Genomic DNA, 21,072 nt, shown 5'->3' on the forward strand with positions numbered 1-21,072 from the left:
GGGCAAGTGTACTAGAGAACCAGTGTATCAGAAAGCACAGCTGCTCCATGTCAGATCCTGCAGAAATGATGAGCTGCATGCCATTCATGGGGGTTGCCCCTGCAACAACCCCACCCATTGCTTCCCTCCTCCCCAACCTTCCTGGGCTACCGTGGCAGTGTCCCGCCCCCGCCCAGACAGGAACCTCTTTTTATGCCTTTCCTTCTTTTCCCCTCCTATCAAAGGTCCTGCTGAAAATAAAAAAATAAAATAAAATAAAAAGATGGTGCACACATGGAGTTTCCTTGATTCACTCTGAAGAACTCTGATCCTTAGTCCTTGAAACCTATTTTAAATGTTTACAAGAGGCAGTCTTTTCAGTTCATGATTTTATCATAGCCTTGGGACCAAAGAAGACTGAGACCACACTGCCCATGCCTGGAGCATCTTTTTTGAAGGTTTAATGAGGTCGATGACCTGGGTGTTTGCAAGCCACGTAATACTGATGGCTTGCTTACCAAAGACCTTGTTTCAGATTTTTCACCATATTGTATTAACACTTCTTGGACTTTATTTTTCTCTAGCAAGTGCATAGTAGTCCACTGGATCAGACAAACTCTGCAAGACGGATGCTGATACACCTGATTGTGTTTTGCCCAGTTCAGATAGGTATAGATGTTTTTCGAGTGCTTGCTCATGTTGATTTTATTTTAGGTGTGTACATGCTCATGTGCAGTTGTTAGAGCTTTCTGCCTTAGCAATATCCATAGGGCCAGCTGTAGTGCCCTCTGGAGTGGCACTCCCATGTGACAGTATATCAGGCACCACCTGCCCTACGGCCTCTCATTCCTTCTTACCGCCCATGACAGTTAGTTGGAGCACCTTGTCTTGTTTTGCAAGAGCAGCAGTGGTTTATCCATTGACTTATTTAGTTGTTGTTGTACATAGTTTCATAGTTAATAGTGTTAGTCAGGGGAGTCCCAGTTGGGAGTTTGCCCTGAGCGGGGCATGTCCCTCTCCCCCAGCTTCAAGCTGTATGCATCATGCAGCAGGCTCTGCCGATTACCAATCTGCATGACAGCTGTCTTAAGTGTGTGGGAGAAAGCCACAGGAAAGACAGGTGCTGCATCTGTAAAAACTTTGGCCCGTGGACTCAGAAGGAGGGTGTTATTGATGGAGGCCGCTCTTCATCTGGTGTCAGAACCCTCCATCACAGCACCCACACCCAGCACTTTGGCCTCAGCACGCAGCACGCTGCCAAAGAAGAGGCAAAAGAAAAGAAGCCCCTCAGTACCGAAGGACAGAGGGGCCTTGGGCAAAGGACCTGTGTTAGGCCATGCGCCCGCTATGGGGCTTCACAGGAGTACTGCAGAGTTCGGACCCCCCAGCCTGGCCAGGGACCCACCCGCCCCTGACCCCAGGCACCGGCAGGGGTTCCCAGCCAGTGATGGGGACTTCAGTGTCCGAAGCAGTCTCAGTGGCTACGGAGCACAGCCGACCGATTCCACAGGTGCCACGCCAGGTGACCAATAAGGCTCTCCTCATGCCATCAAAGGGGAAAGCCACCAGGGTGCTGCAGTATAGACTGGCAGAACACCCCAGGTCGCCGGACTGCAGATGCAAGTCCCCATCGCTGCGACCTCAGGACCCAGCATAGCAGCCTAGCTCGCCGGCCAGAAAGCCTAGATCTCCATTGAGTTCCCCTCCTACTAGGCAAGGACTCTGGACTTGTGGTGCCACGCCTTGGTACTGATGACCGTCTGGCCATAGGTCACGTAGACACAAATGACCCTCTCCCAGAAGGTCTCTTTGTCGTCAGTCTCCGTCCCAGAGGGCTCATTCAGGATCTCGGTGTCGTTCATGGTCACCCAGTACCGTTCCTCCAGCAGGCAGTACTACTCCCTGTCCCCCCACTGATCAGTTACCAGGGTCAGTAGGCAAACCCAGGCCCCAACGGCCCCGCTGTGGTCACCGAAGGGACAGTGTTCAGGGTTGGACCACGATTTCAGCCCATCACCGAGAAGGGGCAATTCCCCACCAATGCGGGAGACCGAGGTGATACCAGATATGGTGCCAACGCAGCAGGGCCTTTGGCTCCCCCCCTCCTCCCCACTCGTGACCATATTGGAACCCGTGGATAGTGCCGGTGATGCCTGTCCAGTACTCCCTGCTCTCCCTGGCCGCGTCAGACAAACCGGCTGAGGTACCAGCAGTACCGCAATTGGAACAAGGCAGAGTCTGAGCCCGTGCATCGTACCCCAGCACCGAGGGACCCCTCCTTTGACAAGGGAAGGGAGGACACCATCCCTCAGGTGATACAATCATCCTCATCATCCCTGGACAAGGCAGTGGCTGGACCCTCCCATACCAGCAGTTCCCCAGACAATTTTAAGGAGCACCAGGCCCTCACTAAATGAGTGACTGAAAACCTTGGCCTGTTTATTGAGGAGGTCGCTGAGGAGGCAGACGACCTCTTCAATGTCATCTCGACCACGATACTGGCAAAGATTGCATTGGCCGTCCACCCAGAGGTGCTCAAAATAGCCAAATCGGTGTGGCAAATCTCCTCCTCTATTCTGCTGACGTCGAATTCAGCAGAAAAGAAATGCTATGTGCCTGCAAAGGGCTTCGAGTATCTATACATTCATCACACACACACACACACACACACACACACACACAAAAAACAGGGTGGTTCAGGTTCTGATGGATAACATGGCTATGGTGAATGAAAGGGACAGACAGGGCCACTCCAGTGGAACGCCAAAGAATAAAAAGGCCAAAAGACGACTTTTTTGGCAGGAAAGTTTATTCAACGACTAGCTTACAGTTTAGGGTCCTTAACCACCAGGCCTTGTTGGGACGTTATAACTCTAACCTGTGAGACTCACTTTATAAGTTCACTGAGGCCCGCCTGCAGGATCATGCCCAAGGATTTGCCGCGTTGGTGAGCGAAGGCCTGGGGAGTCTTCCAGATGGCCTGAGATGCGACGGACTCGGCTACCAGTGTGATCACGTTGGCAGTGGCCATGAGATGCAGCTCCTGGTTGCAGGCTTCTGGGCTGTCCCTGGAGATGCAGGCCATGATCCAGGACCCCCATTTGAGAGTTTGGGGCTCTTTTCTGAGCTGACTGACTCTAGGCTCCATGGGCTCAAGGACTACCGAGCCATCCTCCACTCCCAGGGCTTACACACTCCTCAGCAGTCCAGGAAGCTGTTCTGACCTCCACCTCTTCGTCCTCTGACACAGTCTAAGTTCTGGGGGCTCCCAAATCTGGCTCCTACAGGAGAAAGGACAAAGGTAAAGTGCGTAAGAGATGCTGTCTGTCCTCCTCCCACACGACTGAGGTCAGGGAGGCCAGAAGCAGCCATTTTGAGGGTGCACTTGAGGGTGGTGCCCCAGCCACAGTACTGGATACATCCCTCCCTTTCCTCAACCTCCTCTGCCCTTTCTGGTCGGCCTTGTCCTGTGTCACCTTAGACCGCTGGGTGGTCCACACAGTTTCTTTGCTCTACCCCCTTCTTTAAGGGCCTGAAGCCTTTACCCACATATTATGGACCCTGTCCCTCTGTGGAACTTGAATCTGGCTCTATTGCAGCTCACAGGTCCTCCCTTCGAGCCTTTGCCTTCCTGCTCTCTCCCTTCTCCTCTCCTGGATGGTCATGTTCCTGGTCTTGGTGACGTCTGCCTGCTGGGTATCCACCTCAGAGCTGTCGTACATGGTCTTCTACAAGGAGAAGGTCCAGCTAAGGCCATACCTGGCTTTTCTTCTTAAGGTCATCTCTCAGTTCCATTTGAGCCAGGACATTTACTTACTGGTCTTCTTTCTGAAGTCGCATAAATCAGAGGAGGAGCGCAGGCTACATGTCCTGGATGTCAGGAGGGCCCTAGCCTTCTGCATTAACAGGACCAAGCCATTCCATAATTCAATGCAATTATTCATCACTGTGGCCGACGATGAAAGGTCGCTCTGTATCAACTCAAATAATTTCTTCTTGGATCACTGCCTGTATTTGCTTCTGCTATGACCAAGCAAAGGTGCCACCTCTGGCGATTTTCACCACCCACTCTGCTAGGGCGTAGCCCTCTTCGGCAGCCTTTCTGGCCCATGTGTCTATCCAGGACATCTGTAGAGCAGCCGCCTAGTCATCTGTACGCACCTTTACATCCCACTATGCACTGACCTAGCAGGCCTCGGACGAAGCTGGCTTTGATAGGGCAGTACTGGAACATAGGCTGTGAACTCCAAGCCCACCTCTATGGACAATGCTTGTGAGTCACCTGAAATGGAAGTGACATGAGCAAGCACTCGAAGAAGAAAAAATGATTACTTTTTTGTAAATGTTGTTCTTTGAGGTATGTTGCTCAGGTCCATTCCGTTTCCTGCCCTCCTCTCCCTCTGGCGAAGTTGCTGGCAAGAAGGAACTGAGAGGGCACAGGGCCGGCGGTGCCTGATACACCGCCGCATGGGAGCGCCACTCCAAAGGGTGCCACAGCTAGCCCTATGAATATCACTAAGGCAGAAATCTCTGACAACTGTCACGTGGGCGCGCGCACACCTAAAATGGAATGGACATGAGCAACACATTTTGAAGAACAGTTACAAAAAGGTAGGTAATCATTTTTTCTTTTTTCATCTTCAGGTAATGTACTGTGTCTTGATTTCTTCCTTGGACTTTGCATGTTGGGTATGATTTTCTATACTAGAGAACTAGTAAATGCAGTTTTTCTGTAGCTCACAGTGTTCAAGTATCAGGACGATGATGTTCTGTACCTAACGCGCCCTTCTTCCCTCCCCGCCCCCCCAAAAAATAAAAAAGCAAGTACAGGAGAGCTAACTCATCAAGGATAGAATCATCAGAGATTCGGGCATACAAAGTAATGGTTCCATGATCATGTGTACATGTGCACTTTGGGATATCTAACTCCACAGAGAACGGGGAGGGAGGAATAGCTTTTTTAGGCATAGCGACATGGTTAGGGATGCCCATTTAGCAAAATAAATGTTCTTACAGGCTTACATGAATGACCATATTCCAGCTTTGGCAGCTAGCAGGGGCTGCATATTGTAAAGATTCACTGGTAATTAGTTAGTGATTAGCTGCTGAGATTAGGTCACATGTTATACAGATTATAGGTACTGTTGTGTGTTGGACTTCTTGGACATTATATTCAGGCACAGCCAAGGAGGTGGTGGGATTAAAGTAGCTTCAAGCCACGATTTGTGTTTGGTGATGGGCTGTTGAGGGATGTTGGAGTCCAGCAGCAGCATCAATAAGAGAATCTTCATAGTACTGTGCGCAGTAGCCCAGCCCCAGCAAATCCCTCCCAGCTGGCCTGTCTCCTCTAGCATGTTCCCTACAGTTGGGGCATGTGAGGATTTCAGCATAAGGCCAGTATGGCATCCTTTTGCAGTGCCTGTGCTGTGGGGATTCTCCATCAGATAGCTATGGCGCTTTCCTAGGCTTTTTCTTCTGCCACAACAGAGTATGCGGATTGACCTGCTTGGATGAATCCCTTCCTATATTCGTATACTTGGTTGTTGCATACTCCTTTTTCAGGCTAGCAACCTTTCAAAGGAATAACAAAAATTGATTATTTTTTCAGAGAGTGTACAATCTTACATTTCTGTAAAAACCCTGCATGAAAGCATCCAAGATAACTTAGTACCTAAAACCATATTGAATAAAAACTGAACTTTTCAAAAGTCTTAGTCGTTTCATTTTTCTTTGAAAGGCACTCTAGAGGAAGTAAAAACCCAGTAACTGACACTTCAGTTTGGTAGTTAAGAGCAGTATTTTTGCTGTTCTTAAGAAAGATGTTAGGTGGTGCTTTGATGGGGAAGGTATAGTCGTTAAACAGAAGAGAAATGTTTAGTCAATATGTTGCTTAACATGGAACAAATAAAACTGTAAAATGTGGAGTGCTGAATGCTGAAAACATAGTACTTGTAAATCTTGCAGCAACTTTCTGAACCATCAGCAAATGCCACAAAACTCTGTAATGAAACCAGCAAGTGGAGATTGATTTATTGATTTGATTGATTTTTCAGTAAGCAGTCCTTGAAGTTTCTAAAAGATGTATCCCCTTTCTTGCATCAAGCTTTGCTTCACAATTTCTTAAATGGATAAAGAGAAGAACAATCAACCACATTAAAACTGGCTTCAAAGGACAAAGCTGAATTTATGACATACCAGAAATTCTTGGTGCTGTTGAAAGGAGCAGTCAGAATATTACTTGTGAATTTCCTTTACATTGAATAAACATCTGTTTTCAAAGCATGGGCCTCCTAGTAGTGTATTATTTAGCTCTCAACTTGTATTATAAGAAAATAACTTTGTTTAGTGATGGCTGGTGCCCAGAATAGGTGGAAAGGCTGGATACCACACCCTGAAAGAAATTACTTCTCTCTCTTTTAGTCTGATCTCCCAAATAGAATTAGTCAGTGAAGTAAACAATTTGGGGGTCTTCCTCTTCCCTAAGTAAATTCTGCCCCACCATAGCTCTTGGGCGTCTCCTGAAAATGAGTAGGCAGCACCTTCAGGTCTGCTTCCTGTCTCCTTTCCTCACCTGAAAAAAAGTCAGCTTCCGCTGCTCTGCACCCATTGTTTCGAATAGAAGTGAGGCCAAGCTACTCTTAGGAGAGACGGTGGCTCCGTGTTATGTTAAGCAGAGTGGAGCTCTGTGGAGAATAGAGGAATAAAGACAGTGGCCCTTTTTGCTCACTCAGGGCATCTTGTTGCTTCAGTCCGGCTGAGAACAATGAGATATGGCAGCCATTTTGCAAGAGACCAGTTCTTCGAGTGCTTGCACATGTCCATTCCGATTTAGGTGTGTGTGTGCCGTGAGCACAGCTGTCAGGAATTTTTTCCCTTAGTGGTATTCGCTGGCTCCTTATCTTCAAGGTCAAATTCCCAATCTGACTTTTCAAGACACTGACACCATCTGGGGGCTACGTGTCAATCCCTGCATCCATCTTTGACTTCGGGAGCACCAGGAGCAATGATGCCCTAGAAAACCTGGCCCGTGGGGACTGACACCCTTACAGTGGCCCTTTTGGAACCTATGGGGGTTTCCCCTAGGTCAAGCCACTAGTATGAGGCGCTCCTTCCCTATGCGTTCGGGGACTACAGCAGCACTGGTGGCGCACTGAGAGACTCTACAACTCATTGCTGGAGCTGGTCCCAGCACAGGCCCAGCACTGACTCTCAGCTACACCCCAGTACCAAAGCCAGCATTGAGACCAGTACCAGCCACCAGGACCTGAGCTCCTCAGGAGGAGGTTATATTGGATGCTATGGCAGCACAAGTCTCCTCCTCGTCTTCACTAGAGAATGAGCTGATGCTCAAGGGGTCTTCTCCACAAGATGACCTAAGAGCCCACCAGCACTTATTGAAGCAAGTGGTCTCTAACCTAGGTCTGCAAGCTGACGTTGTCAAGGAGCCATCTGGTGGATTCCTAGAGGATCTTCACCAAATGCATTGCAGTGGTAGCAGCTTTTCTCAAGAGAAGAGGAGTCCATGTATTCCCATACCTCAGTGACTGGCTTCGTCAAGGGCAGGTCTCAAGTTCAAGTGGAGTTATAAGAACATAAGAATGGCCGTATTGGGTTAGACCAAAGGTCCATCTAACCCAATATCCTGTCTTCCGACAGTGGCCAGTGCCAGGTGCCCCAGAGGAGAATGAACAGAACAGGTAATCATCAAGTGATCCATTCCCTGGTGCTCATTCCCAGATTCCAGCAAACAGAGGCTAGGGACACTATCCCTGCCCATCCTGGCTAATAGCCTTTAATGAACCTATCCTCAATGCATTTATCTAGTTCTTTATTTTCACCCTGTTATAGTCTTGGCCTTCACAACATCCTCTGGCAAAGAGGGTAACTGTGAGTTGTGTGAAGAAATACTTCCTTTTGTTTGTTTTAAATCTGCTGCCTATTAATTTCATTTGGTGATCCCTAGTTCTTGTATTATGAGGAGTAAATAACACTTCCTTACTTACTCCGCACCAGTCATAATTATATAGATCTCAGTCATCTCTCCCTTAGTCATCTCTTTTCCAAGCTGAAAAGTCAGTCATATTAATCTCTCCTCATACAAAAGTTGTTCCATACCCCTAACAATTTTTGTTGTCCTTTTCTGAACCTTTTCCAAGTCCAATATATCTTTTTTGATGTGTAACTACCACATCTGCATGCAGTGTTCAAGATGTGGGCTTACCATGGATTTATATAGAGGCAATATGATATTTTCTGTCTTCTTATCTATTCCTGTCTCAGTGATTTCCAACATTTTGTTTGCTTTTTTGTCTGCCGCTGCACATTGAATGGATGTTTTCAGAGAACTATCGGCAGTGACTCCAAGATCTCTTTCTTGAGTGGGAATGGCTAATTTAGACCCCATCATTTTATATATATAGATGGGATTACATTTTCCAATGTGCATTACTCTGCATTTATCAACACTGAATTTCATCTGCTATTTTGTTGCCCAGTCACCTAGTTTTGAGCGATCCTTCTGTAGCTCTTTGCAGTTTGCTTTGGACTTAACTGGTGTTCCTGCCCTGCCCCCTGGTTAAAAGTTGATGGGTGCTAAAGGGCTTAGGAGCAATGCCTCATTAAGAAGCTCTCAGCCTTGCCTAGCAGGCCGCTAGGCTCAGCACACACACTGTCAGCATGCAGTCCCCCAAACAGACCATATGGTATTTTTAAGTCAAGCAGCAAGCGCACCACACACACACACAGTACAGGCAACAAACTTACCCCCAGGGTCACATAATCGCTCCTCCTTCACCTGGTGATCTCCTTCGCAAAACTCCTCAGTGAGCTGTTCCCATTCACTGGCTCCTCTGGTTGCCTGGGAGTTGGACATTGCCGTCATCCAATCAACTTTCCAGGCATTGGTCCTTCTAATCAATGTACAAAAGTTGACCCTAATACTGATTCAGAGAAAAGAATTCATTGAGGCGGTCCTTAACTCCCATCTGGCAAATGCTTTTCTTCTGGAAGATCACTTTCAGGCAATATCGGAGTTAGTACACTGCATACAGGCTCACCCAATCACAATGATCAGACTCTGAGCCTTCTTAGCCACATGGCTTCGTTCATGTATGTGGTTCATCATACGAGGCTGAGATTCAAACCTCTCCAAGCCTGGCTCACCACAGTGTATTCCCCCTCCAGGCACCACCTGGATAGGGTATCACAGTGCTTGCTCATATCCTCGGCTCCCTGTCATGGTGGTTGGATTGCTGAGTACTTTGCAAGGGGATTCTCTTCACAAACGGCAGCCATCAGCATACCTGGGGTCTCTGACACCTCAGCACAGGACTGGGAAGCCCCCCTGGAGACATTCAGGACCCAGGGTTGCTGGTCTGCAGAGGAGCTATCGCTCTACATTAATGTCAGAGAACTCAGGGCCGTCCGATTAGCATGCCAGGCGTTTTTGCCCCACATTGGGAACATGACAGTCTCGATTCTCCTGGGCAATACGTCAGCCATGTATTACATCAACAGACAGGGCAGATCCCGTTCTTCCTCCCCCATGTCAGGAGGCAGTCCGTCTGTGGGAGTTTTGCATTGCGCACTGTGATATAGCATGGCCAGAGGGCAGCAAGAGAATGATAGATGGGAGATACGTAAGCCTCAGGATGATGAGAGCCTTATTCCCTGTAGAGGGAAGAGAGGCTGCTACAGTTTAATTAGAGCACCAGAAGCCCATTAAGCCAATTAGAGCACCTGAAGCCAGTCACCTGATAAAACTCCCCTGCTTGAATCAGACAGTTGGAGGAGTTGAAGCAGAGTGGTTTGGTGTTGGAGCAGAGAGCAGTTTGGAGGAGTTGAAGCACAGAGTAGTTGTGGTGTTGGAGCAGAGAGCAGTTTGGAGGGAAGCAGAGGAGAGTTTGGAAAAGTGCTGTGGTGGGCCAGAAGACCAAGACCCTCGGTAAACGGAAACCTAGCTTGTACAGAGCAGAGGGACTCCACAGACACGTAGGGTTGGGAGAAACCTTGCCCAAGCAGAGAGAGGACAGGACGCCCCACAAGCTGAAGGGCCGGAAAGGGAAGTAGCCCAGGGGAAGGAATCACTAGTTCAAGTAGTTTGCTGCTATCCCTAGGGCCCCTGGGTTGGGACCCAGAGTAGTGAGCAGGCCCAGGTCCCTCCCTCTCCACCCCTGCTTCTGTGGGGTACTAGTGAGACAGTTAATACCCCAGATCAGGGGCAAGAAATGACACCCTGAACACTCCCACAAGAAGAGAAAGCGCAGGACCCATCATAGTAGTGCTGGCAATTTGCCACAGCACTCAATCAAGATCGAGGCTTCATACCTGCCAGGGGTGCAGAACCAGTTTGCAGACCGCCTCAGCAGGTCCTTCTCCACTGATCATGAGTGGTCCCTACACCCAGATGTTACAATGAGCATTTTCCACAAGTGGTGTTTATCCCACATAGATCTGTTCGCTACATGTTCCAACAGGAAAAGCCAGCAGTTCTGCTCCCTGAGGGGTCAAGCCCAGGCTCCATGATGGATGCCTTTCTGATGAAGTGATCTCATTACCTTTTCTGTGCCTTTCCACCCATCCTGCTGATCCACAAGGTGCTGACAAAGATTAAGCAGAACCGGGCTTGGGTCATACTAATAGCTCCAGCTTGGCCCAGGCAACACTTGTACACCTAACTCGTTCATCTCTCTTTCAAGACCTCAATTGAGCTCCTTCTGTACCCAGACCTGATCTCTCAAGACCATGGTCGGCTGCTCCACCTGAACCTCAGCACTCTACACCTGATGGGCTAGAATCTGTGTGGCTAAACCTCAACGAACAGGCTTGTTTGGAGCAAGTCCACAAAATTCTCCTGGGCAGCAGGAAGCCTTCCACGAGGACAGCTTATCGTGCAAAGTGAAAGCGGTCCTCCCTCTGGTCATCCGAACATGGAGTCCTGCCAATGCAGTCTTCGCTCCATCTCATCTTGGATTACCTCTTATCTTTGAAACAGCAGGGCCTGGCCCTTTCCTCTATAAAGGTCCACCTGGTGGCCATTTCATTATTCCACCTGACAGTCAACAGTAGGTCAGTATTGTCTCATGAAATGGTACTTCGCTTCCTCAAAGGTCTGAAGGGGACATTCCCTCAGATGAGGGAATCTCTTCCTTCATGTGACTTGAAACTTGTCCTCTAGAAACTCATGGGGCCACCCTTCAAGCCACTGGCGACATGTTCTCTGCTACATCTTTCGTAGAAGACAACCTTTCTGGTGTCAATTGCATTGGCCAGGAGAGTATCGAAGATTCGAGCCCTCATGGCAGAGCTCCCCTATATAGTCTTCTTTAAGGACAAGGTACAGCTTTTGCCGCACCCGAAATTCCTCCCGAAGGTTGTGTTCCAATTTCACTACAACTAACCAATTTTTCTGCTAATCTTTTTCCCTGAACCTCATGCAAGTAGGGAAGAACAATGCCTGCATTACTTGGACATCAGACGTGCTATGGCATTTTATATTGCACAGACCAAACCTTTCTGTAGGTCACCACAGCTCTTCATAGCAATAGCTGACAGAATTAAAGGGCTTCCCAACTCTGCCCAAAAGATCTCATCTTGGAACATGTCTTGCATGCAAACATGCTACTATCTCCTGGGCGTTCCGCCTCTGTTGAATTTGACTGTCTGCTCCATGAGGTCTCCAGCCTCTTCAGCAGCCTTCCTAGCACAGGTCCCGATGCAGGAGATACATAGAGCAGTGACCTGGTTCTCAACGCACTCGGCTATCACACAGGAGGCCAGAGACAACCCCCACTTTGGCCAAGCAGAACTACAGTTGGCTTGTCCTTGAACTCTGAGCCCACCACCAAGTCTACTGCTTGCTAGTCGTCCAAATTGGAATGGACTCATGCAAGTACTCGAAGAAGAAAAAACGGTTACCTACCTTTCTGTAACTATTGTTCTTGTGCCCCTCGCCGCAGGGCTGAAACCCGAAGCACTAGTTGCAGTGCCAGAATGGGGCAGTCCTGGGGGCAGATCCACCCCCTTCCCCTCCCAGCCCCTGAGGCGACACCTCCTGGTCAGGTTGGAGGCAGGAAGCCAGAGTCAGACAGTGTGGACAGCTGCTGCTCTGGTTGGTGTCATGGAGCAGGCAGCCATGGCATTCCCCTACCTGCAGCTGGTGCCCGAGATTGCGGCTGCTCCTTAGCTCACACAGTCGGTAAGAGCTGCCCAGGCAGGGAGACCCCGCTCTGTGGTTGGCACTGCCCTTGGGGAGCAGTGACCACAGAGGAGCCTTCGTGGCACACAGCCCCTACCTGTCCCCTCCCTGCTTCCTGAGCTACCCTCCTGCCTGCACACAGCCTCTAGCTGTCCCCTCCTTGTATCTTGAGCAGTTTTCAAACTTTTTGAGCTGAACCCCCACCACACACAATCCAGACAGGCTGGGTGGCCTGCTGAGGTGAATTCAGGGGGTGGAGGTGGTGCTGCCTTCCTGGACCATGCTGTGCAGAGCTGGCCCAACCCCTACTGGTCCCTGCCCCCCCAAAATAGAAGTCAAACTATGCCTATGCCCAAAGCCCCCCACCTCAGCCTGGAGCCCTGTGTCCATACCCACCCACTCACCCATTCCCCTGCTGAACCCTGAAGTTTTTATTGCATGTTGAGGGGGGCCTCAGAAAGGAAAAGGTTGAGAACTCCTACCTTATTGGCTTGGGTGAGCCCCAAAACGTCACACTCCATAAAGCAACTGTGTTTCAGTCAGTACCTGCCATTGAAAGGCAGCCCTTTTTAGGGTGTCTGAAGTTGGACATCCCAAGTCATTAGTCACTCTTGGAAATGTTGGCTATTTTCTTGGGAAGTGTGTCATTTAGGTCGTCAAACTTTACCTTGATTACCCGAAATTGTGAAAGAAGATTAAAGCATGGGTTTTTTTTCAGTTTATATTGAAAACATTGATCAAAGCAGTTTATGAACTGTGGGGGGGAATTCTGAAAGCCAGTCTAAAAAGGAAATGAAGTAAATGAGTAATTCAAATACTCTTTTCTCCACTAAAATGAAGTAAGAAAATACTAGTAATTGGAGAGTGACAGTAGGGCAAATAGTACAAATATTCTTCCCCTTGGCTTATGCCATTTTAGTGAGTTGGTTGGTTTGTTTTTATAATTGCAGCCATGCATATAGCTAGATTCTAAGGATTTTTCTCACTAACTTGAGTAGCCTACTCTTAAATTGTTTCTCATTAGTACTCAACTTTCATTTTAAGATGTGCAGGCATCTCATGGGGAATCATTTGAAAAACACTTAAGGTGTGTTAAATTTTTTATTACTACTGGGGATGTTTTCACAAAAAAAAAACCTTTTCTTTAAAAGATGTTTGTTGAATTTTTCTCACATGAAGTAATAATGTGTCAGTTTAACATCACAGTTATTTGCTCTGGAAATGATTGAAACCATAAATAAGAATATGACTTTAGGGAATCAGCAGTAGGAGCAGATCCTGTTTCTTCACAGATCACTAATAATAAATAAGGACCAAGAAAAAGGCCTGATAAGAAGACATATAAACAAACTTTTGTTTTGGAAACAGAATGCTGCTTGAATGCTCCTCTTTTCCTCTCCCCTCACCCAATTTTCCATGTGGAATAATTTGCTTTTTTAGATTGATTTTTTTTTGGTTAAGCACCCAGTTCCCTTTAATTAACTCCCTTTGGTGCTTTCCTGGAGTAGGTCTTTCAGGTGCAATTTTGAAAAGACTTATAAGCAGTAACTTTATTTTGAGCAGTCACAGTGAAGTCTAATAAAATTAATCACTTTTCAGAATCAGCACCTAAACTAGTTCTTATTTTGGTTTTGATTGCAGTGTATTTGGGAAACACAAGTAAAGTCTTAAGTTATTTTTTATGTTGTTCAATTTGATAAACTAACAAAATACAGATTCAATAGAGCAATTTCTTAAAATAGCAATTTTGGTAAGTGTTTTTTAAACTCGACTCTCAGCAGTATTAGTGTAAGACAATTCCAGATAAGCAGCACTAGAATACTGAAAGTAAACACACAAATTCCTTCATAGATAGAAATACAAAGAAATCTTTTCTCACTTAGTTAATCAGGTTTTCTGTATTTGTTTCATTTTACTTACTTGGAAGATGCTTATGCTACAGTGATGATGGCTATGTAATTACCTAGATCTATAGCAATAATGGTACTTTTTGTAGACATGGCTATCTTTTTTTTTTCCTTTTTAGATTCCCAAGTTTTAGGGAGAGCATTTTAAAACTACAATCTTTTCTCATATTTTTAAGATTTTCTTACAGAAAACTGTGTGTGTTGTTTTTGTAGGGTTATTTTGAAAGCTGCAACATACATAGAAACAGGATAGCTGGCTTTGAGGTCAAAGCTTATGCCAACCCTACAGTAGTTCGGTGTGAAATCCATCACGGTCAGACTGGAGGAATCTATGTTCATGAAAAAGGAAGAGGACAATTCATAGAGAATAAAATCTATGCAAACAATTTTGCAGGTGTTTGGATTACCTCAAACAGTGACCCAACAATAAGGTTGGTTTGTTTCTTTAGTGGTTGGGTATTTAGTGGGTGCTTGTTTGTAGGAATGTTTTAGAGTGAAAGGGAAAATGTATGCCATATCACTTCAGTTTTTTAATAACATTAACATTCCTATATATATAAAAATGACATGGATGTGTCAGGGTGCAATGGAATTATATTTTTAATTTGCATGCATACAGTACATTTTTAGAAGTATATAGTTTCCTAAAATTCTGGAATCCTGACACTATTCTAGATTTCAAAACCTGATGAGTTTTACATATATTTGTACATTTTCTGTATATGTTTAGATTATATGGTACAGGGTAACTTACTTTCATAGTTTTGTAATGTGTGGTTTTGTTCCTTAGGGGCAATGCAATTTTTAATGGGAATCAAGGTGGAGTTTACATCTTTGGTGATGGGAGAGGCCTTATTGAAGGAAATGACATTTATGGTAAATTTATACTTTTACCCTATTGCATCTTGGACTTTTTATATTTTGTGTGCCAAATTTTCCTAAAGTATGACCCCTTTCAACAGGTAATGCATTAGCAGGAATTCAGATTCGAACAAATAGTTGTCCCATTGTTCGACACAACAAGATTCATGATGGCCAACATGGTGGAATTTATGTGGTGAGTACTAACTACACATAGAGAGTCTAGGCATGCAGATTCTGCTAGGTAGTATTTTCTGTGAGTGTTACGGAAGTGTAATGCCTTGTATACACACTTTAAAGTTTAAGTAAACATTTAAAGTTTCTTTTTCTGTTTTGTTATACTCTGAAGTAGTTTCTTACCTTCTACAGATAGATTCACCTAATTACAAATAATCTTGTTTTAATTTTGACAAATATAGCTAGAATATTTCTTTTAAATTCAAGATATTGCCCTACAGTGCAGGTAGCAAAATATCATCAAATGTGTGTAAAAAAAAAAAAAAGTTTTCACCTTACATCAGTTTTTGGTAATAATTTGACATCATGTATACTTAAAATCTAGGAACCTGGAGCATTTCACAGTTATCACTAGACTGACAAAATTCAGATCTCCCCACCCACAAGCTGGCAGGTGTAACTAAAAGTACGCAGAGAGGTTAGAAGTCAAGACTAGAATCTAAGTCTCTAGCATGTGAAACCAAGGGTTATATAACATGAACTGAAGCTCTCAGACTAGAATTGTATAATTATTTGCCTTATTATCTGACCCTCAGAGTCTAATGTTGCTTTAATTTTAAACACAAATGCACCAGTAAAGATTGTTATATGCTTTAAGTAAGAAACATGACAACTTATATAACTTATTTTATTTTTACTAGACAATGCAGGATGTAAGATTAGAACCTGGTTACCTAGCACGCACAGTTGAGTGCAGAGCTCCACTAGCAAAGCCCAGCAGAGATTTCTAAACTTCAGTACAAACCCTTGAAATCTCCAGTAGTAAATCAGATGTAAAACGAGAAATTCTTAATCTGTTTTTACACTTAAAATGTTCAGAAATATAAAGTCTCACAAATAGTACAAATCAATTTTTAAAATGGTAATAACTTGAGAACTCGGGAGACTTCTACCATAAGATGGCCATCACACCTCGACAAAGCGATTTTTTTTTCTTCCCTACAAAAAGAAAAAAGCCATAAAGCCAATATTTGCAAGGGACAACTTTATTTAACCTTTGACTTATCTTGCTTGTATTTAGCATGAAAAAGGACAAGGAGTTATTGAAGAAAATGAAGTTTACAGTAATACTTTGGCTGGAGTCTGGGTGACAACAGGAAGTACTCCAGTACTGAGGAGAAATAGAATACATAGTGGGAAACAGGTGGGTTTTGTTTTGCACGATAGAAATACTGTTTTCAAACTTCTTCCTTACTTCTAATTTAATTTATTTTATTTTTAATGTCAGGTTGGTGTTTATTTTTATGACAATGGACATGGAGTTTTGGAGGACAATGACATCTATAATCACATGTACTCAGGGGTTCAAATAAGGTAACACGTGTTTTCATTTTACATCTAAAAAGAGATTTTATTGTATTAGCCTTATTTTTCTGTTTACTCCTCCTCATCATTCGGTTCCTAAAATTTACCCTGGGGTGTCCTTTTTAATCTAGTGTTCTTAGTTTCAGTTCAAGGGGAGGAATTCTTGTCAGGAGAACCTAGATACTAACTTTTATCTCCAGTTTCTTTCTCTGTTCATAATAGTGTGAAGTCTTAAATCTATTTGTTTCCAAGTAAGCAATCAATGATTTCTAAAGACTTGCAAGCAATGTCTTTTATATTTGTACATGGAGTCTGATGTGTAAACCTACAGAATGCTGATGTGATTGATGTACTATTTTCCCCTCATCTTCAGATGTATTTTAAATATTCAGTTTTAGGAAACCTTTTTTAATAATTCATTTGCTTGTGGTTATCTGTAGAACTGGAAGCAACCCCAAAATTAGGCGCAACAAAATCTGGGGAGGTCAGAATGGTGGTATTCTTGTTTATAATTCTGGTAGGTCTATTCTTTCATTTTTTCAGACATTAAGATACTTTGCAATATGGTTATTAGAAAGACAGTTATGTTGAATATTTTTTTTTATAGGGCTTGGATTTATAGAAGACAATGAAATTTTTGATAATGCAATGGCTGGAGTATGGATTAAGACAGACAGTAATCCTACGCTAAGAAGAAATAAAATCCATGATGGAAGAGATGGGGGCATCTGTATATTTAATGGTGGCAGAGGTAGCATTCTTTCCTCATTAGAATACACTAAAGATATTGGATTATAACCTAATTTCAGATTAAAATATTGTTCTTTTAAATTGCTCTTTAGAAATTTGATTATTTTTCTTTATGAAGTAGTAAAATATTTATTTAAAACATACTAACGCTTTTTAGTGTCATCAGTTAAATCTGTAATACTAAACTGTAATAGCCAAAGGAGTAATTCACCTCATCCAGAAAGCCTATTCCAGACTGCTTCTATAAGGCTAGACTTCTTCCTTATTACCTGTGATCTGCATTTGTAACTTTTTTGCCATTTAACTGAAGGACAAAAAGTCTGATGTAACCATCAAATTGAAGATCCCAGATCTTGGATTTGTGGGGGCTTTGTTTTTGTTTTTACATGTATGGTTTTTGTCAATACCAAAGATCTGGAAAGAGCCAGACTTCCCCTACTATCCATTAAAAGGAAAATATCTTATTAAGAAATTAGGTGGGTAGTCTTTCATTGTGGATTATAAACTTTAATTTTAGGTTATGTAGTTATAAGTTGAGCTGCACTGAAGTGGCAAAATACCAGTCAAAAAATTATGCTCTCCTTTGAGACTACCAAATGCTGCTGTAGAAGAAAGAGCAGAGGACAAAGTCTGACAGATTTGGTTTTCTTAAATATAAAGTAGCCTCTAGGCCAGTGGCTTTCAACCTTTCCAGACTACTGTACCCCTTTCAGGAGTCTTTGTATTGCGTACCCCAAAGTTTCACCTCATTTAAAAAGCTACTTGCTTACAAAATCAGACATAAAAAATACAAGTGTCATAGCACACTATTACTGAAAAACTGCTTGCTTTCTTATTTTTACCATATAATTATAAAATAAATAAATTGGAATATAAATATTGTACTTACATTTCAGAGTATTAGTATATAGAGCCATATAAACAAGTCATATGAAATTTTGTTTTGTACTGACTTGGCTACTGCTTTTTATGTAGCTTGTTGTAAAGCTACACAAAAATCTACATGAGTTGATGTACCTCCTGGAAGACCTCTGTGTATCCCCAGGGGTACGTGTACACCTGGTTGAGAACCACTAGTCTAGGTGTATTACTTACGAGCTTATTGTGGGCATAGGTCCCACGTTTTCCCCATCTGTACTGAAAATCCTTGTTTTATTAAATATCCTTAGATGCATATAAATTGAGAATAACTTTCAAAGGGTGATGTGTATTATCTCCAACATCCTGGTAATCCTTTCATCCTGGGAATACCCATCACTGACATTGAAACCATTGATACTATGAATAAAATATCATACAGATTTCTTATAAAGAGAAACACAGTGATGCTTAGCCTTAAATCTGGTGCTTGTTGTTGGTTCTGTTGTAGGTCTCCTTGAAGAGAATGATATTTTTAGGAATGCTCAAGCTGGTGTTCTCATCAGCACCAACAGTCACCCTGTGTTAAGGAATAATCGAATATTTGATGGCTTTGCTGCAGGTTTGTATTCTTTAAATCGTATTTTGAAGGGTTAGAGCAGGGGTCTCAAACATGCGGCCCGCGGGGTTATTTTCTGCGGCCCACAAGCTCCTCGCGGGCCCTCCACCCTCCCCCAGCGTTTATTTACAGTGGCTCTGGCCGGACCTGCACCAGGGGCCAGGCAGGCTCCCTGTCTGCCTCGCATCAATGGGAGCTGCTGGGGGCGGTGCCTGAAACAACAGCCACATACACCCCTGCGCCCCTCCTTCCCCAGGTTCCAGCCACTTCCCGGAGCAGCACGAGGGCAGGGCAGGCAGGCAGGGAGCCTTCCCTGCCCCCGGTGTGCATCGAGCCGGAGCCCACCCCCCAAGCCACTTCTGCAGCCGAACCCCCTGCTGCACCCCACACCCCTTGCCCTGAAACCCCTGTTGCACCACACACCGCCAGTCCCTGCCCTGAGTCCCTGTCACATCCCACACCCCTCCTGCGCCCCCGGGGACGGGGAGGGGGTCGAGTTGAGTTGGGGATTTCGGAGAACGGATTAGAATGGGGGCAGGGAAGAGGTGGGGCAGGGGCGGGGCCTCATTGAAGGGGTGGGGTGGAGTGGGGGTGGGGCTGAGGGTGGCGGGGGGGGGGTGTCAGTAAATGTGGCCCTCGGGCCAATGCACTAGTCCTCATGTGGCCCTCGTTGTCATTTGAGACCCCTGGGTTAGAGCATACAGATTTCAGTATTATGACAGGCAAGAGTCCCTTTTCTACAGCTAGGATTATTATTCATTTGAACAGTCTGAGATATTCTACAGTTATATTCTAGAAATCATTTGGGATTTTAGAATTGCCAAAATGCCAGTTTTGCAGCATTCTCAGAACTTATCAGGAAATAATGCAGTTTCTATCTCATCACATACCAGATTTGCTAGTAACTGTTCACAATTTTCTTTTGAAAGTCAATCAGGATGTAAATGTTACTGACTTGGTGAGAGTTGACTTGAATTTTCTATCACTAATCCTGTTTTAGAGCAAGGAAAATTTTAGCAACATACTTCTGAGATTCTGGAATCACTTTGCGTGGAAGGCATCAAAAGTATTGAAATCCGTATTTTTTTATGGAATCAGTTGAATAGGAATACTAAGTCTTACTGTAATAATGGTGACTTTCATACACTGCTGCTTGTTAGAAATTGTGCTATAATAGTTCTTTAATCCTAATCAATTGAAATTGCATGCTTGAGTGTTCTCCATTTGTCTTTCAGAAAAAGCAAGCTTCTGTGAAGACCTTTAAAAGGTCTTGCTTCTATGTAGTGCTGGGGAGCTGCCAAAATGAGTTCTGGCCAAGTGACCTGAAGGAGTTTGATTTCTGAAAATCATGGGCTTAATCAACAGACTTTTTGGGTGCCCAACTTGACACCTTTAAAAGAGCATATCTTTTCAGATAGTGTACAGTTCCTGAAAACCAGGTCAAGATGGGCACCTAAAAACATCACATCACTTTTGAAAATCTTGGCCAGTTGTACTGCTCTGTTATCTAAGAAACTAGTGGTTTGATTATTAGTTGCTAATTGGAAAACATGAAATTGGCTTTTTCTCTATGAAGAGATGCAGTGGGAATGTTTGGACTTTAGCTCAGTCAGTCACAGCACAATTTCTAGATATTAGTCATTTTGCCAATTACTGTCTGACAGATAGTAGGAAATGCTAAGTGCTTTAACTGTAAATCTCGCTGCTGAAAAAGGTATAAAATGCACACTAAGGCTTTGATTCTCTGCCTCACCTCCACCAAATACAGGTATTGAAATAACAAATCATGCAACTGCAACATTAGAAGGCAATCAGATTTTCAACAACCGTTTTGGAGGCTTATTTCTAGCATCTGGTGTCAATGTAACAATGAAAGGTGTGTGGATTTTACATTGCATATTTGTTTATGTATGACATTTCTTCAAGATGAGTGGCGTGCTGGAGACTTCAGGATTGTAGAATTTGTCATATCCCAGTGTCTCATTTTTGGCAGTATTACACTTTAAATTGCCCTGAACCTAAAAAAAGGTTGAGCTTTGTTCAGAGTTAAGCCAATAGCTGGAACAACTTTAAAGCACTGCAGATTCCAAGGGAGTAAAATGAAAACTACTGTTTGTATCTAAATTTTCCCTGGCAGAATGTAGCCTTTTCCACTGACCACTTCATCAGTTAGTCCAGGGTTGGCCAACCTGAGCCTGAGAAGGAGCCCAAATTTACCAATGTTGATTGCCAAAGAGCCACAGTAATATGTCAGCAGCCCCCCCGTCCACTCCCCCAGCTCCCAGCACCTCCCACCCAGTGGCAGCCCTGCTGATCAGCACCTCTCCTTCCCTGCCTGTACTTCCAGTCAGCTGTTTTGT

At 44.4% G+C, this 21,072-nt stretch overlaps 1 protein-coding gene across 11 annotated transcripts in view; it reads left to right on the forward strand.

Moving 5' to 3' along the window:
- FBXO11 (F-box protein 11) overlaps nucleotides 1–21,072 on the forward strand; it is a 183,798-nt gene that overhangs the window by 158,923 nt on the left and 3,803 nt on the right. For all 11 annotated transcript variants that reach the window (XM_032772050.2, XM_032772049.2, XM_032772046.2 and 8 more), the window contains 9 exons: nucleotides 14,296–14,513; nucleotides 14,873–14,958; nucleotides 15,045–15,139; nucleotides 16,202–16,324; nucleotides 16,409–16,494; nucleotides 16,926–17,002; nucleotides 17,093–17,236; nucleotides 18,605–18,715; nucleotides 20,481–20,588. In XM_032772050.2, coding sequence (XP_032627941.1) covers nucleotides 14,296–14,513; nucleotides 14,873–14,958; nucleotides 15,045–15,139; nucleotides 16,202–16,324; nucleotides 16,409–16,494; nucleotides 16,926–17,002; nucleotides 17,093–17,236; nucleotides 18,605–18,715; nucleotides 20,481–20,588 — 1,048 coding nt within the window. The remainder of the gene's footprint in view (nucleotides 1–14,295; nucleotides 14,514–14,872; nucleotides 14,959–15,044; nucleotides 15,140–16,201; nucleotides 16,325–16,408; nucleotides 16,495–16,925; nucleotides 17,003–17,092; nucleotides 17,237–18,604; nucleotides 18,716–20,480; nucleotides 20,589–21,072) is intronic.

Source organism: Chelonoidis abingdonii, chromosome 3 (genome assembly GCF_003597395.2).
Source record: "Chelonoidis abingdonii isolate Lonesome George chromosome 3, CheloAbing_2.0, whole genome shotgun sequence".
Lineage (NCBI taxonomy): Eukaryota > Metazoa > Chordata > Testudines > Testudinidae > Chelonoidis > Chelonoidis abingdonii.